At 32.1% G+C, this 14,104-nt stretch overlaps 1 protein-coding gene across 3 annotated transcripts in view; it reads left to right on the forward strand.

Moving 5' to 3' along the window:
* LOC132701180 (synaptic vesicular amine transporter) overlaps nucleotides 1-13,833 on the forward strand; it is a 241,218-nt gene extending 227,385 nt beyond the window's left edge. For 2 of the 3 annotated variants that reach the window (XM_060668907.1, XM_060668906.1), the window contains exons 11-12: nucleotides 7,642-7,775; nucleotides 12,662-13,833. In XM_060668907.1, coding sequence (XP_060524890.1) covers nucleotides 7,642-7,775; nucleotides 12,662-12,730 — 203 coding nt within the window. In that variant the 3' untranslated portion in view covers nucleotides 12,731-13,833. Of the gene's footprint in view, nucleotides 1-7,641; nucleotides 7,776-7,866; nucleotides 7,988-12,661 lie in introns of those variants that run through there. The other variant, XM_060668908.1, reaches the window with a different exon arrangement.
* Nucleotides 13,834-14,104: the final 271 nt, after the last annotated feature.

Here is a 14,104-nt window from a genome sequence, read left to right on the forward strand (position 1 = left end):
AACCGGCAACGTTGGCATCGATGAACCACAAAACGAAACCGAAAGTAAGGAAATGTAATCGAGAGCGCACGCATGTAACGCGCCCAAGAATTGCAGCCCGCCACAAAACGCCGTAATTTAAAAAATGTCCGCCTAAATAATAAAAAGGGAAAATAAGAACGAAAGTTTGCTGCACGGTTGCACAATAATCGGTTCGATGTTAATATTGCCGATGTAATTTTTGTGATCTAATTTACAATGGTAGTGGACAAAGGTATAGCCGTAACGCGGACAAGGAAGCTTTGGCCAATTGTAATAAGCGTTACTGTTATAGACAGCTCGTCTGCCAACTAATGAATCTTAATGTAAACCTTTGGTGTAAAGTAAAGTAATATCAAATAATATTTATTTCGGTAATTAAATAATACATTCAAAAAGAAATCAAATGCAAAATGAATATGAGAAATTTGCGCGTGCATTTGTTCGGTCTAATGCAACTTAACTTACTCGTTATGACTAAGTTCGCATTAATATTAAAATTTAAATTGAAATTAAATTAAGTTACATTATCAAAGTTATCACCTACTTGCTTTTATCCATAGTTAATTTATCAGTTCCAGAATGTCATATTCAACACCAAACAAAGTCAAAAAGCCTCTTAATTTATCGGAAGGGCGTTATAATATTCGCACAATATTTTTTACGATTAGCTATTACATAATGTAAGTGTCGTAAATATCATAGGTGATGGATTGTTCTATAAATGTGAAGAAAATAACTTTTTAATTATGCACCGATCTAGCGTGCGGGAAACGTCGCTTTACCACGTCAGTTTCGTTTCCCCCGAATCCGAGCCACTTCGGACATTTCCGGAATTTTACCGCACGGATTTGGGAGCAATCGGATGTTTTCGGAGATATTTCCTACGCTTTGAATTTTGACGTTTGTCAATTCGGACGTTCATTTCAGTTGATGTATTCGTGTTGTTTTGCGAAAATGTACCCAAAAAAAAGTATAGTATGCAACACGTTCGGTAAACTTTTTAAATCACTCGTTTATTAAATACTCGCTCCGCTCGAGTCAAATCAACTCGTGAGTCAAATGCCGCTTACCGCACTTGTTGCATAGTATACTATTACTATCACATACACATGGTGTAAACTTCAACTCCATGCTTGGAAATCCCCATAATATCATGCACAACGTATGATGCAAAATCAAATAGAAATTAAGACGCGATAAATGGTCACGACTGTAATTTTGCTATTAAGGTTTTTATCTGCTCCTGGTCCAGAGTAGTAGTAAGGAAAATGAAACAAAAAATATATCCTGTTGTACTGCCTACTATATAATTATATTAATGTTAATATGTATAATACATATTAAATCAAATTAGAAGAGGTAAACTTCAGCTAGTTTTTTTCCTAAATATCTTCACAATTAAGGTCATGCTGACAGGAACTCTTGATATACGTTTTTTTTTGCTGGTGGAGAAAGAGAATATTTTACCCAAACCGTTATAGTGTTTTGGCTGTCGAAGCCAGTGTCGTCTAAATAATAAATATATATTTCGTTTTTCTAGCGAAATTGATGAATTTGACTTAAATATTTTGTCAATTTGCGCAACTGTAACACCGATTTATAAAAAAAAAAACGATAAGCTGGCAGAATAGTTATATCAAATACACTGGATATCATCCTTTGACTCGGGTAATCCAGTTGACATTATATACCTTGACTTTTTTTAAACTTTATTTCTTCATAATAATGACAATAATAATAATAATTTACAATTTTTTAGAGATTCTCTAAATAGCGAATATAAAACTTGTGTAATATTATCACTAATAACATAATAAATGTCTATTATAAACTATAGAATGAACTATCAAAAATAATCAACCTCAGTAATAACCAATTTACATCTATGCCGTCACAAAATATTCTTTTAATTGTTTAATAAAAACATAACTTTCTCACTTTTTTAACTTCAGGTAGTAATTAAATGTTTTGGACGCATTTACTATCCTATGTTGGTTCCGTTATTAATTTGATATATATTATTATTATATTATTCTAGTTTCATAGTTATAAACCTGATAACTAAGTATTTGATTTTCGGGGTTCATTCATAATATTATATACAAATTTACACTGCTCAATTTAAAGTTTTTCTTTGAGTTTATGCATAAAATACTAATACTAAATACTAAATACTAGATAAAATTGTCATTCCTAAACAATTTCATTATGCCTTCATCACATCGTTCTTTCCATTCTACTGTACTGCATCAAGGTTGACCTTGACAGCTTCCATATCATCTGATGTTATAGTAAACGTTGATGTATTTTCAAACCGTCTTTAAAAATTTAAACACGTAGAAGCAGAATGGATGATGTTCGATGATAAAGATAAAAATGTAAGTATTAAACTGAGGTGGCGTTTATTTGATGAAAATCTATCCGACACAATTAAGTTGGAACAAAAAATGTTCAGATTTTCATGTTTAGTAGCAGGTAGTAGTAATATCTTATTTCTCCATAGCTTCCAACAAATTTAGTTTTTTGCTTTTTAATTCGTTATGTCAAACATCAAAATTATCGTCAAACTTGTGCGTTTCTGAATTTAAATGTTAGAATATGAACCTTTACTTTTATACGTTGTTTTATGTTTGTTAATCCGTTTCTAAAATGTTAAGAGATGATCCACATTTCAACTTGTAGACTCCGGATTTTTGAATTTTTCGTGGTGTGTTTCTTAAGGCAATCTTAAGACCAAATTTAAATAGAGGTTTCGAAACTTTCTTTCTAGGTTCTCCTATGTATTGTATTCTTTTATAAATTTTGGGTTCGGTGTTTAATATGGGATGGATAGAGTTCAGAGTTATTTGAAACTGTTTTTTAGTTATCTTATCTATCAAAGAAGGGACGTAACCATTGTTACAAACTATTTGTTTTATAATATTTAATTATTTTTTAAAAGCATCTGGAAAGTGGTATGTTAGGTAAATTGTGGATTAAAGACTAAAAGGCAGATATTTTGTGTGTGTGAGGGTGTGAGGTTAGTTGTCTCTATGGTAAATTTGGTCTGTAGTTGTCTTCGTTCCAGTGAAACAAGCAAAAACATCATCGGCGTATCTGTACCACCAAAGAAATCTTTTACTCTGACGATGTTTCTCTATGATATTTTCTAGATATTCCATGAAAATTTCGGTAAGTAATTTACTAAGCGGATTTCTCATATTTAATCTTTCTTTAGCAATATAAAATTGACCATTAAACTAATTTTGGTTTAAACAAACTATTACTAGTATATAACGAGTCTTGTTTTATGATATCGGTGGAATGCTAGGACATATATTTTGAACGTCAAATGAAAGTAGAATTGCGTTAGGAGGAATTTTAATATTTTTAACCTTATGATATGATATTCCATAATTTTTATTAATCTTGTGGAATGTTTAATTGATGGTGCTGTTTCAAAAGAAACTATAGGCCTAATTGGCATATTCTGTTTGTGTAATTTAATCAAAGAATATAATTTTGGAGGTTGAGGATTCATAATTATTAGTTAGCATTTTTACGTCATTAAAAAGTGGTAAATCTGTAATTCCAGTTTTGATTTTATTTTCATATAACTCGGTGATATATGTCTGGTTTAAGAAAGTATTTGAATTTTGTAATATATTCGAGAGAATCGATAGCTATGACTGTCTTTCCTTTATCGGCTCTTGTGAACACCATATTATTTTTGCTTAGTTTTGGTTAGTCTTATTTTTAATTGTTTTTAATAATGGAAAGCTCGCAATCGACCCCTAAACAATTTAATTCCCTATTGGTGTTTGAGTAATTTAAAATAACGTTGAAATCCTTTTCTAGTAATTCACATTCTTCATTATTTTGTTAGAAGTTATGGAGATCGACAAAATGACATATTCGAATCTATTACTTAATGACCACTTGGATTTAAAGGACTCTCCGTTGTTAAATTTAAATTTATAACCAAACTGACCAACAAAGCACTGTGAAAATCTCTATGTTCTAATTTAATTGTGATACAAGTAGTACATACGTTTTACCTTCCTATACTTGTAGAACGATTCAGCGCATATTCAAATTACACTTTCTTTTTGGTTCGTTGCTCTCCTTCATTCCGTAGTAGAAATTACACCACTAATGGCAAAGCGCAAATGATTTTAAAATATTTAAGGTTTCGAGGCTACTAAAATAAAAGTATCTCCCTGAACGGACAAATACTTGTAAATCTTTTTTTTTTACTGGTTTATTGCTCGGTTTATCGATAGTAAAGGGCATTCCGTATATGATAGGCTAGCCAAGTCAGTCATGCTGGACCACATTGTTAGATACAGTAGATCGACAAGACATTATACGAAATATTTAATAAATTCACTTCGTTCCCTTATTGACATTACTAGATTGAACATATCTCTTGCCATGAGGTTTGGAACAGTCTTTCACCGCACCGATGAACCAATTGTAAAAATACTTTGATGGGTAATAATGGCCCCAATCGGCTTATCATTTCCGCTGCCCTTAACTTTAGGTACTGAACTTGCGTATTTGCAAAGAATTTTCGACTTATTTTGGGACTAGTTGCGTTTTATCTAGATCTACATGGTTATAGTTCTGGGATATTGTTTTTTCAATTAATACCTACTAAACGTATTTGGAATTGATTCTATGCTTTTGTTTTTTTTGTCTTTTTTCGCTTATTACAGGGTATTTTTTAATTGGACTTTTGAGTCCGTTTTCAAAATATAACTTTATATGAACATACGAGGTTAGCGCCAAAATTTCCCGGCCTGACATAGATGCAGCTCCAGTATCACGATAAAACTTTGTCTTCTTTTAAATATATATCTTAGTAGGCTTCGGAAAAAAAATTAAGTCTTGCGTCAAATAGTTTTTTATTGACAGCATTTTAAAAAAGAGCAGTCAAAGTTTTTGACAAAAGAAGGGTTACCACCTAAAATTATTAAAGAAAGGCTCGGTGGTGTGTACGGCCGAGGTTCTCCTTCGTGTTCTGTAGTGAAAGAATGGGCAAAACGTTTTCGAATGGGGCAGGAGTCCCTTTGAAATTGATTCAAGAACTGGTCGACCAGTGGAGATCATAACGGAAGATATTGGTGCGATTGTGGAAGAGGTGGTATTGAGTGATCGACGTTTAAAGGTCAAGGAAATCTCAGAAATTACTAAGCTTTTTAATAAAATACAAGTGTTCGTCGAATCCTGCATTATCATTTAGGTATGCATAGGGTTAGTGCAAGTTGGGTTCCTAAAAACCTTTCGGCTATTCAAAAAAGAATCAATGAAGTGGCGTCGTCAGGGTGAAGCACCTCCAAGAAAATTTAGAGTCTGCCAGTCAACAAAAAAGGCCACGATCTTTTGGGATTGTGAAGGAAGATTTTAAAGAAAGTGGTAAATATTACGCAACATTGTTGAGACTGTATACGTGTAAAACGTCGAGGAAAACTGACCAGAGGCGTGCCTCGTTTGCACGATAATGCACCTGTCCATACTGCTGGTGTTGCACAAGCTACCATTTTAAAGTGTGGGTACCAACAGATTGATCATCCTCCCTATAGTCCAGATATGGCCCCCTGCGACAATTATTTGTTTGCATATTTGAAAAAGGACTTACGTGGACTACGGTTTAATGACGACGTTGAGTTAAAAGAGGCTCTTTTAGCTCATTTTGCAAACAAACCAGAATAATATTTTTTTAAAGGGATTGAGTTGTTAATAAAGAGATGTAATAAGTGTATTAAAGTTAAGGGGGATTATATTAAAAAATAATAAAAAATTGTTACTCTACTTTGTTTCTTTCACATTCAGACCGGAAAATTTTGGTGCTGCCCTCGTATGTCCTAAACTTCTCAATTTTTGAGATACAGGGTAGTAAAATTTTTAAAAATAAAATTTATTCTTTTAATATGAAATTTGGCACACCGTACTATGCCGGGTACAAGGAATTTCAAATGTCTAATTTGGCAGACATTGATGGTACACTACTGATTTGTCTTATAATAAAAATTATTTTTATAATATCCAATCATTTCTAAAAAATTAAATTTCATGATTTTTCTCAATCCAAAAATAAAAACCTCTTCTCTGCATAGAAATTAGTTTTTTTTTAAGCGAAAATTAATGCAAGTTAAGGTTTTCATCTATCAAATAATTTACTATTTTTGTTAAGGAAATCGGTGCCGTGCCACTGACTGTCTATGAACAAATAACATTTTGATTAATTTTTGTTGCCACTGCACTGGTTAAATCGGGAACTTTTTTTTGTGAAAAATAAAATATCTATCTAAAACAAGATATTTAGTTTTCAGTTACCAACTAGTGTCCTTCAAAAAAAATTAGAAGACTATTCTTTTTACTTTTCCAGTTTTAAGGAAATAACATATTACCCTAACAACGAGATAAATAATAAAGGATTCTTATTTAAGACAAAAACTCTACCTACTATTCAATATTTTTAACAAAATTGTCTGTTAATAAATTAATAACAACCCTTTTGAAAAAAAGTAGAACATAGAAACTAGATAAATTATTGAAAGTGTCCTATTAAAGGGTGCTCGCTTCAGCTCTTTTCCTTATATTACCACGAATTACGAGCCTACATTAAGCTTGTTTATCATATAAGACTGACTATTCAGCGTCGTACAATGTTAACGTTATTGTCTACTTTAAAATTGTAATTTAGTTCCATTCTGCTTTTCTTATTAGTTCTTGTTGTATTTAAATGTTCCCGTTTTGTACAACTATCAATTGCTTTAATCAAATTAAAGTTTTTTTAAAAACCGTTTCTTTGGTAAACAAGCTTAACACGCGGACTCTTTCAAGTATACCTCCAGTGTTTCTTATTAATTCACATGACTCTATTACGTATTAGTACTTCGATTTTTTGAAGTATTTTAATAAAACAGATAGACAATTACTTTAATAAGAAATAATAATGTTGCATGCTGTCATATTAACGATATTGACTGACTGACTATGCAGAGAAGAGGCTTTAATTTTTCAAGAAATCAAGAAATTAGATTTCTTTAGAAATGATTGGAAATTGTGAGAATAATTACTATTTTTTAAGAAAAATCAGTTGCCTACCATCAATGATGCCAAAATAGATATGTGAAATTCCTTACGCCCGCCACTGGTGTATTTTAAAAAAATTGTGGTAGAGCAAATAATGGCTCTTGGTACATAGTACATGTGTGCCTAAATTCATTAAATTACAGATATTCAAAAAATATATTTTATGTTTGAAAAGTTTACCAGCCTGTATCTGAAAAGACTTTTAGGACATATGTTCATAAGAAGTTTTCTTTGTAAAATGGACCCAAAAATCGCTTGCTTAATTATTGACATTCAATTAGAATACACCCTGTATATTAATATTGTATGTCGCCTCATTTGTTTAGGATGGATACAGTGTGTTTTTTTAGACGTTAGATTAGTTCGGGTTAGAAATTTATCGCCACCAACCGATGACATCGTTGATTCTATTTGATGTCATTAGACTATTTTCTGTGAGGATTTTAATTAAGTCATGTAGACATAAAAAATGTTTTTTTTATATTTTATTTCAATTTAAACTACTGAATTAATTCAAATCGATCGTACCTCATGTTTCAGGACCTGCGTTGAGTGGGACACTGATAAAAACCATCGGTTTCGAATGGATGCTATTCGGAATCGCAATGTTGGACTTTTTATACGCGCCGCTTTTGATCAGCTTGAGAAATCCACCCACAAAAGAAGAGAAAAAGGTACTACGATGCATGAGTAAAGTTTTCGTGAAGCTTTTTTTTTAGTTTTCGCTTGCTTGTTGCTTATATGTTTTTCTTTTCTGAATTTTAGTTCCGTCTGCCGAAGTGTATGACGGTTTGTTTGACCTAAAGAAGCCGCGTTAGCGTATTTTATATTTTTGTTTAATTGCGTTTATATGTTATTTTGAATGCAAATAAATTATTACTTTGTGTTACTGTCGTTTTCTTTTCGTTTACGATATCGAGTTGCTTAATGGTCTCGCCCGCGACAATTTGGAGTGCTATGAATTTAAATTATATGGTCAATTACCGGAAGGCATGCTAATCGCGAAAGTTTGGAGATGTCCCACGCAATCAATTTACAAAACATTTTTTCTTCTTAACGTGACTAAGATCCAAAGAAGTAAATCTATCTATGGGCTATATTAATTTCATTCGAAAAATTCCTCTTTGAAATACAGGTTTTTAAAATTATGTATAAATTAAATTACTATTAATTAATTTGATGTTTTTGCTTTCTCTACAGCAAATAAAATTGTAGTTAAATTTATTAAAACTATGCACTTGCAATATTATTTAATTTACATTAGATGTTAGAAAAGACTTTGAAAAGATATTTAGTGATTAGGTTATCATTTACATATTACGAAGGACCGAAAACATCAAAGCTTAGTTAAAAATTAAATAAGAACTAAAAGTTCAGATTTTCACGAAATTATATATTTTGACATGACACTTGTTTCAACAACACCGTGCCTTTAAACAAAAAAAATCGTGAAAATCTTAACTTTTAGTTCTTATTTATTTTGATAAATGGATTTTCATCAAGTAAAAGTCACCTCAGTTCAAAGCTTAACTATAGGGTACATTTTTTTATAGATATTTGAAACCACTTGCTTAAATGACATGCATAGTAGCGTAGACATACATGGCGCCCAGAAATAGCAAACAAAACTGCAAAACGCCGATTCTGCTTGAGAAATTAAATTAAAGGTTCTACAATATTTTCCCTAATTTTTTTTTGCTGATTAATTTTAATTTAGTACATTTATTACCAATGACCAAATTATCAATTACCAAGAGATCAAATCTGCTCATAAATGAATGAATGAATGAATGAATGCAAATGTCATTTATATTTTTAGGGGCATCCGTGTCGTGCTACTGTCTATGAACAAATAATATCTTTGGTTAATTTTTTTATGAAAAATAAAATATCTGTCTAAAACAAAATATCTAGTTTATAGTGTCCTTCAATATAAAAGAAGACAAAAACACGACCTACTATTAATAATTTTTAACAAAATTGTCTGTTAGTAAATTAATAACAACTTATTTGAAAAAAAGTATAACATGGAATCTAGATAAGTTGTTGAAAGTGTCCTCCATCTTGAAGGATGGACGCTTCAGCTCTTTCCCTCATATTACCGCGCACTTTTTGAGGTATACCTCCAGTGTTTCTCATATACGATCCTTCAGCTCTTTACAGTGTTAACTAGGGTGTGATAAACCAGAATTTTAAGATGCCATAATAAAAAAGTCCAAACTATTTAAATCTGAAGACCTTAGAGGTCATGGTTGAGATCCGCCGCGCCCTATCCATCGGTTATTGAATGTGTGATTTAAATATTCTCTTACACTGAGCTTTCGCGCCGTCAGGCATGAATCACATTCTGTTCGTAATTAAATATGTTCATTTGAAAATGTTCGCCTATCTGGTGTGACTCTATTAGAAAAGCGCTCTTGATATAATCGCCTAGCTTCCGGTACACTGCCATCAGCCAAACCAAAACACAAAACGCATATCTGCCAACTCATTAAAAGTCGACCATTCTGTCAAACCACCGCATTGACAACAGAATTAATAATTCTCAGACACAGTCTACCACAAGGATATGAAATAATTTAGGTACACACTTTAGGTACTTCGTATTCGTACTTCGATTTTTTGAAGTATTTTAATAAAACGGACATACCTAAGTAAGTAAGGAATATTCACATTAACCATATTGTTATGTATAGCGGATTGAAAAAATCCAAGAAATTAAATTTCTTTAGAAATAATTGGAGATTGTAAGAACAATTTGTATTTTAAGAGAAATCAGTGGTGTGCCATCAAGAGACAGGTGAAATTCCGTGTACCCGCTACTGATGTATTTTAAAAAAAATTGGTACACTAAATAATGCCTCTTAGTACATAATACATGTGTGCTATATTTCATCTAAAAAGATATTAGAGATATTAAAAAAAGTATTCAATTTTTGAAAAAAAAAACACCTCAAAAGTGTTTACACGATTAGGACATATGGTCATATGAAGTTTCCTTTTTAAATTTAGGAAACACCCTGTGTTAAGCATGATCTTTTATTGCACGGCGATTCGACTTGTTCGCTAACTTGGTTCCATGATTATGAGTAAGTAGTGTAATATATATTTTTTAATTGGGTTTTTCAAAATGTTTTGCCTGCCGGGTCAAATCTTCAGCGGGGCTGCCCACATGTGCTAAACGAAATATTTATTTTTATTTTTATACTTGTCATTATCGAATTGTTGGTCTCTTTTTTCTATTTTTCTGTAGATAGGAACTAAGATTTTATAATTGGCGTTATCCTGCTGACAACATGACGTTAATAAGACGTCGATTATTAGTAACCAACTACGTTGATTCGGCCTTACCGTTGACGTGTATATGACGAAAAAATGACGTAGAATGCCACAGCCCATTTACACATATTAGAAAACTTAAATAACGTCATATTAAAACGGAAATTTTACGTCATTCTTTGTTGTTGTATGACGTACTTTACACGACCCTAATTAATGTAGTATGGAATCCAAAAAAAGACAAATATGCAATGAAAAATTTATTAAATATATAATATTTTTATATACGTATACATACATAAAAAAACATTTATCTAAACAACAAAAGAAAATATTTTAGATATATTAAAAGAGCTAAACGCTTTTCCAACAATAAAAATAGAGCCATCATTCCTCTTTAAGATATTATGAATTTCAATAATTTTATTGTCAATAATTCCAAACAATTTGCTTGAGAAAAGTTAATTGTCGTTACAGTGAAATTTTGAAAAAAAAAAGAGTTTTTTACACTGTTTGATGTTATGATAATCATTGAAGTTCAAACGCCCACAATTATGTTCAAAATAGCAATTTAAGATTTTCAAATGATGGTAAGGTGTAGTAGTAAATCTGTTACCATGTTCTAATAATCGTCTACTTATTTGTTGCAAGGGAGATTTTGATGATTTAACCAGCGACTTTAATTGACCTCAAAAATTCTCAAAGGGAAAAAAAAGCTGAAAAATTGTCCAAGGGTAAAGTAAGGTGAATCAGAAGACAAATGTTGTAAATTTGAAACTCTGGCCCGTATAAATGATGACAAGGTTTTACAAATTTCTGTAATAAATTATGAGCCAATTCTGTACCAAATTTGGGTATATGGGTATATTATAACAGCAAAACTCAGAAGTAGAAAATTCCCGATATTGACTTGTTTTGCTCTTTAATGTGATTGAGTGATCTTAGAAGACTGATTTATAGAACTATAAGTGTAAAATATTTGCTAATTCAGTAGATATTGGTATCACCTGAAGGTGTTATTTCCTTGTTTACTGCCGCTTGCAAAAAATAATGAAGTTGATGATGTTCCGTCCAGTCGGAATTGTTTTGTTTTATTTTTCCTCTTTAATTTTTGTAATTGGGGAATTTTTATATCGAGCAAATTGAAATTGGTTTTCTTTTAATTAATTGCTGCGGTTATATTCTCTGCGTATTTTGGTGACAATCTCACTGAGTATATGGCCAGAAAAACTCGTATATCGCTTGGATGTCGTACTCCGCTGTGATCGGGACTAGTACGACTCAGGCAAAAACCAACGTGAGAGCATTTTCCGCGTGCCAGAATTAATATCTCGAGTGCCGTCAAGTATTGCGAAATTGTGCCGGTCAACAGCCAGAGCTACATCAAGGTAGGCCAAGAAGAAAAGAGATTGTCATTTTTCGTCTCGTTACATCAATATATTATTTTTTGAATCGCCCCGTTATTTTTAGCTTCAATTAAACAAAAAATTACAGTCCATTGCTCTTTCTCGTCCAGACGAAGTTAATCTTGTTGAACTATATGGCGAACCCTGTTCTACATTCCGATCTAAAATATAAAAAAGTAGTCTACAGATAATTCGATTCTGTAATCTTCAAAACCAAATAGCTTGTCGGCGTCTTACGTCAGCCAAAAAAAAATCTATGCACATTACGTAAGGGCCAGGAATCTTCCTTTGGAGATGGTCCCTGTTTTAAGAGCTTTTCAAATTTGCCTTGTGTTTTCATGGGTGACCAAATTCATCTAGATATTCTAAGAGTTAACCAACTGTAATGGACTCCTATGAAAGCCATTTCTCCATAATTAGTAAAGAATGTGCTTAGTAAATTAACCTTGTAATTAACAAATATTATGCAGAACACTTGCTGTTTGTGTTACAACCAACAAATATTGATACTGCAAAATACTCACCTTTATGCGGAACCCACACTTCGACGATGTAAGTACCGGTAATATGGCGACCACCGCGTGTCTTTGTTTGCTGTTTCTGTTCGACCGTTGGTGAGTCGGTATTGGTTAACGTATGGCGCATGCGCGGCACATGACGGTTAAATTTAATTTAAAGGAACGGCACAGATAGTTTATTAATTTTCTACTTTCTAGTACATTTCTAAAGATTTCATCGTTAATTTTAAAATCGATGAATAACGGTTATAAACAATATGAATAAATATCCATAAATATACGAGCATGTTATCTTATATATTTCAATCGATGCAAATAAAAATTCGTCTGATTGTCTAATTTTACCTTCCATTTCAGTCCTTAATTACGGGAGATCACTCGTCCGTACGATACGTCACCTACCAAAACGAAGACGACGACGAATGAACGGTTAAAAGACTGGGTTAATCGTTGTAAAATTTGTACAGAACGCTGTAATAATGTACAAACAAAAAGCGCGCCCGCATTGGAAGTCGACACTAACTAACCAAAAGCCATAGTATCTTTATTTAGTATCGTTTAAGCTCTCCTGAATTTATCGATGGAAGTGTACCCATCAAAGAATCAATCAAAATTTCAAAATCGAGGGTCCCCGTGGTGGATTACAGTGAATGGCTGCGCGTAATCCTTCAGGAATTCTGAACGGGGCAATCAGATACCCTCACGTTTCGGAACGTAAAAAATTCGCGAAATACTTTTGCCGATCATGAAAAAACACTTCCATCTCAACCCGAATGATTGCCAAAACAGTTTAAAAAAAACCTCTGCTAATCAGTATTATCAATCGATGTCTATTTAAACATAGGTTAAGTGTATTTTAGCAATTGTTAAAGAAATAAAAAAAAATCATTCAAGGAGAATTGCTGAGCCAATCAAAATAAGCCGTGGGCACAAATTTGGACAACGGACCGCGAGATTTCGACGGCAAACTTTTTAGAAGTTACTCGACGGGGTAATTTTATGCAAGCCTCAAAAACCTCGCGTCCAGTATCTTAAATATGGGGACCTAAAAAAAAAAAGATGTTTGTAATGCTTATATTGCTGAAGTACCTATTTCTGCTAAAAATCTGTGTGTGTCTCGCGAAATAAATATTTTAACCGTTTTTGGGAGACGAACTGTCTCCTCAGAAGGTTATTGTGTGAAGAGACAATAATCAGCAAAATACAAAAAAAATATGACCAATACTTGAACAAATAAGCTGGTGAGGGTCCGAAATACAGGGCATAATCGTTCAAATAGGCGATTTTTGCTTTTATTATTCAGTATTATTAGTTAAATATGGGGCCATATATATTCCAGATGTGTTTTAATGAAGTAGATTTATCGTCGGTGTTATTAACTGCATGTTAGTCTTTAAGATTTACCAAAGTAGAAATTTATCAAACATCTTAGAGAAAATGGCTAAGTGTATTTAGAAAATAACTGTTGTATGTTTTGATGTATTTATGGATTAACTATGGTGCAAAAAGATTAAATAAAAGGTTACAAAACTCCAATTTTATTGTTTCATTCGAACCACAAAAATATGCAACAAATTAATTTCAAAATAGAAATTGGATTTCAAGAAAAATAGACAAAATACACAGAAGTAGATATCGATACAAGTTTCTATTTTTTTAAAGTCATTTTCGAATTCTGTGTCACATTTCACGCATAATTTATGAGCAAAAGGATAAAAACCATAAATTTAATTTTGACATGGACAGGTTAGAAGATAATATTGAACGACCAAAAATATAGTGCATTTGTTGCTTTGACGT

Source organism: Cylas formicarius, unplaced genomic scaffold (genome assembly GCF_029955315.1).
Source record: "Cylas formicarius isolate icCylForm1 unplaced genomic scaffold, icCylForm1.1 PGA_scaffold_4__25_contigs__length_36172078, whole genome shotgun sequence".
Classification (NCBI taxonomy): Eukaryota; Metazoa; Arthropoda; class Insecta; order Coleoptera; family Brentidae; genus Cylas; species Cylas formicarius.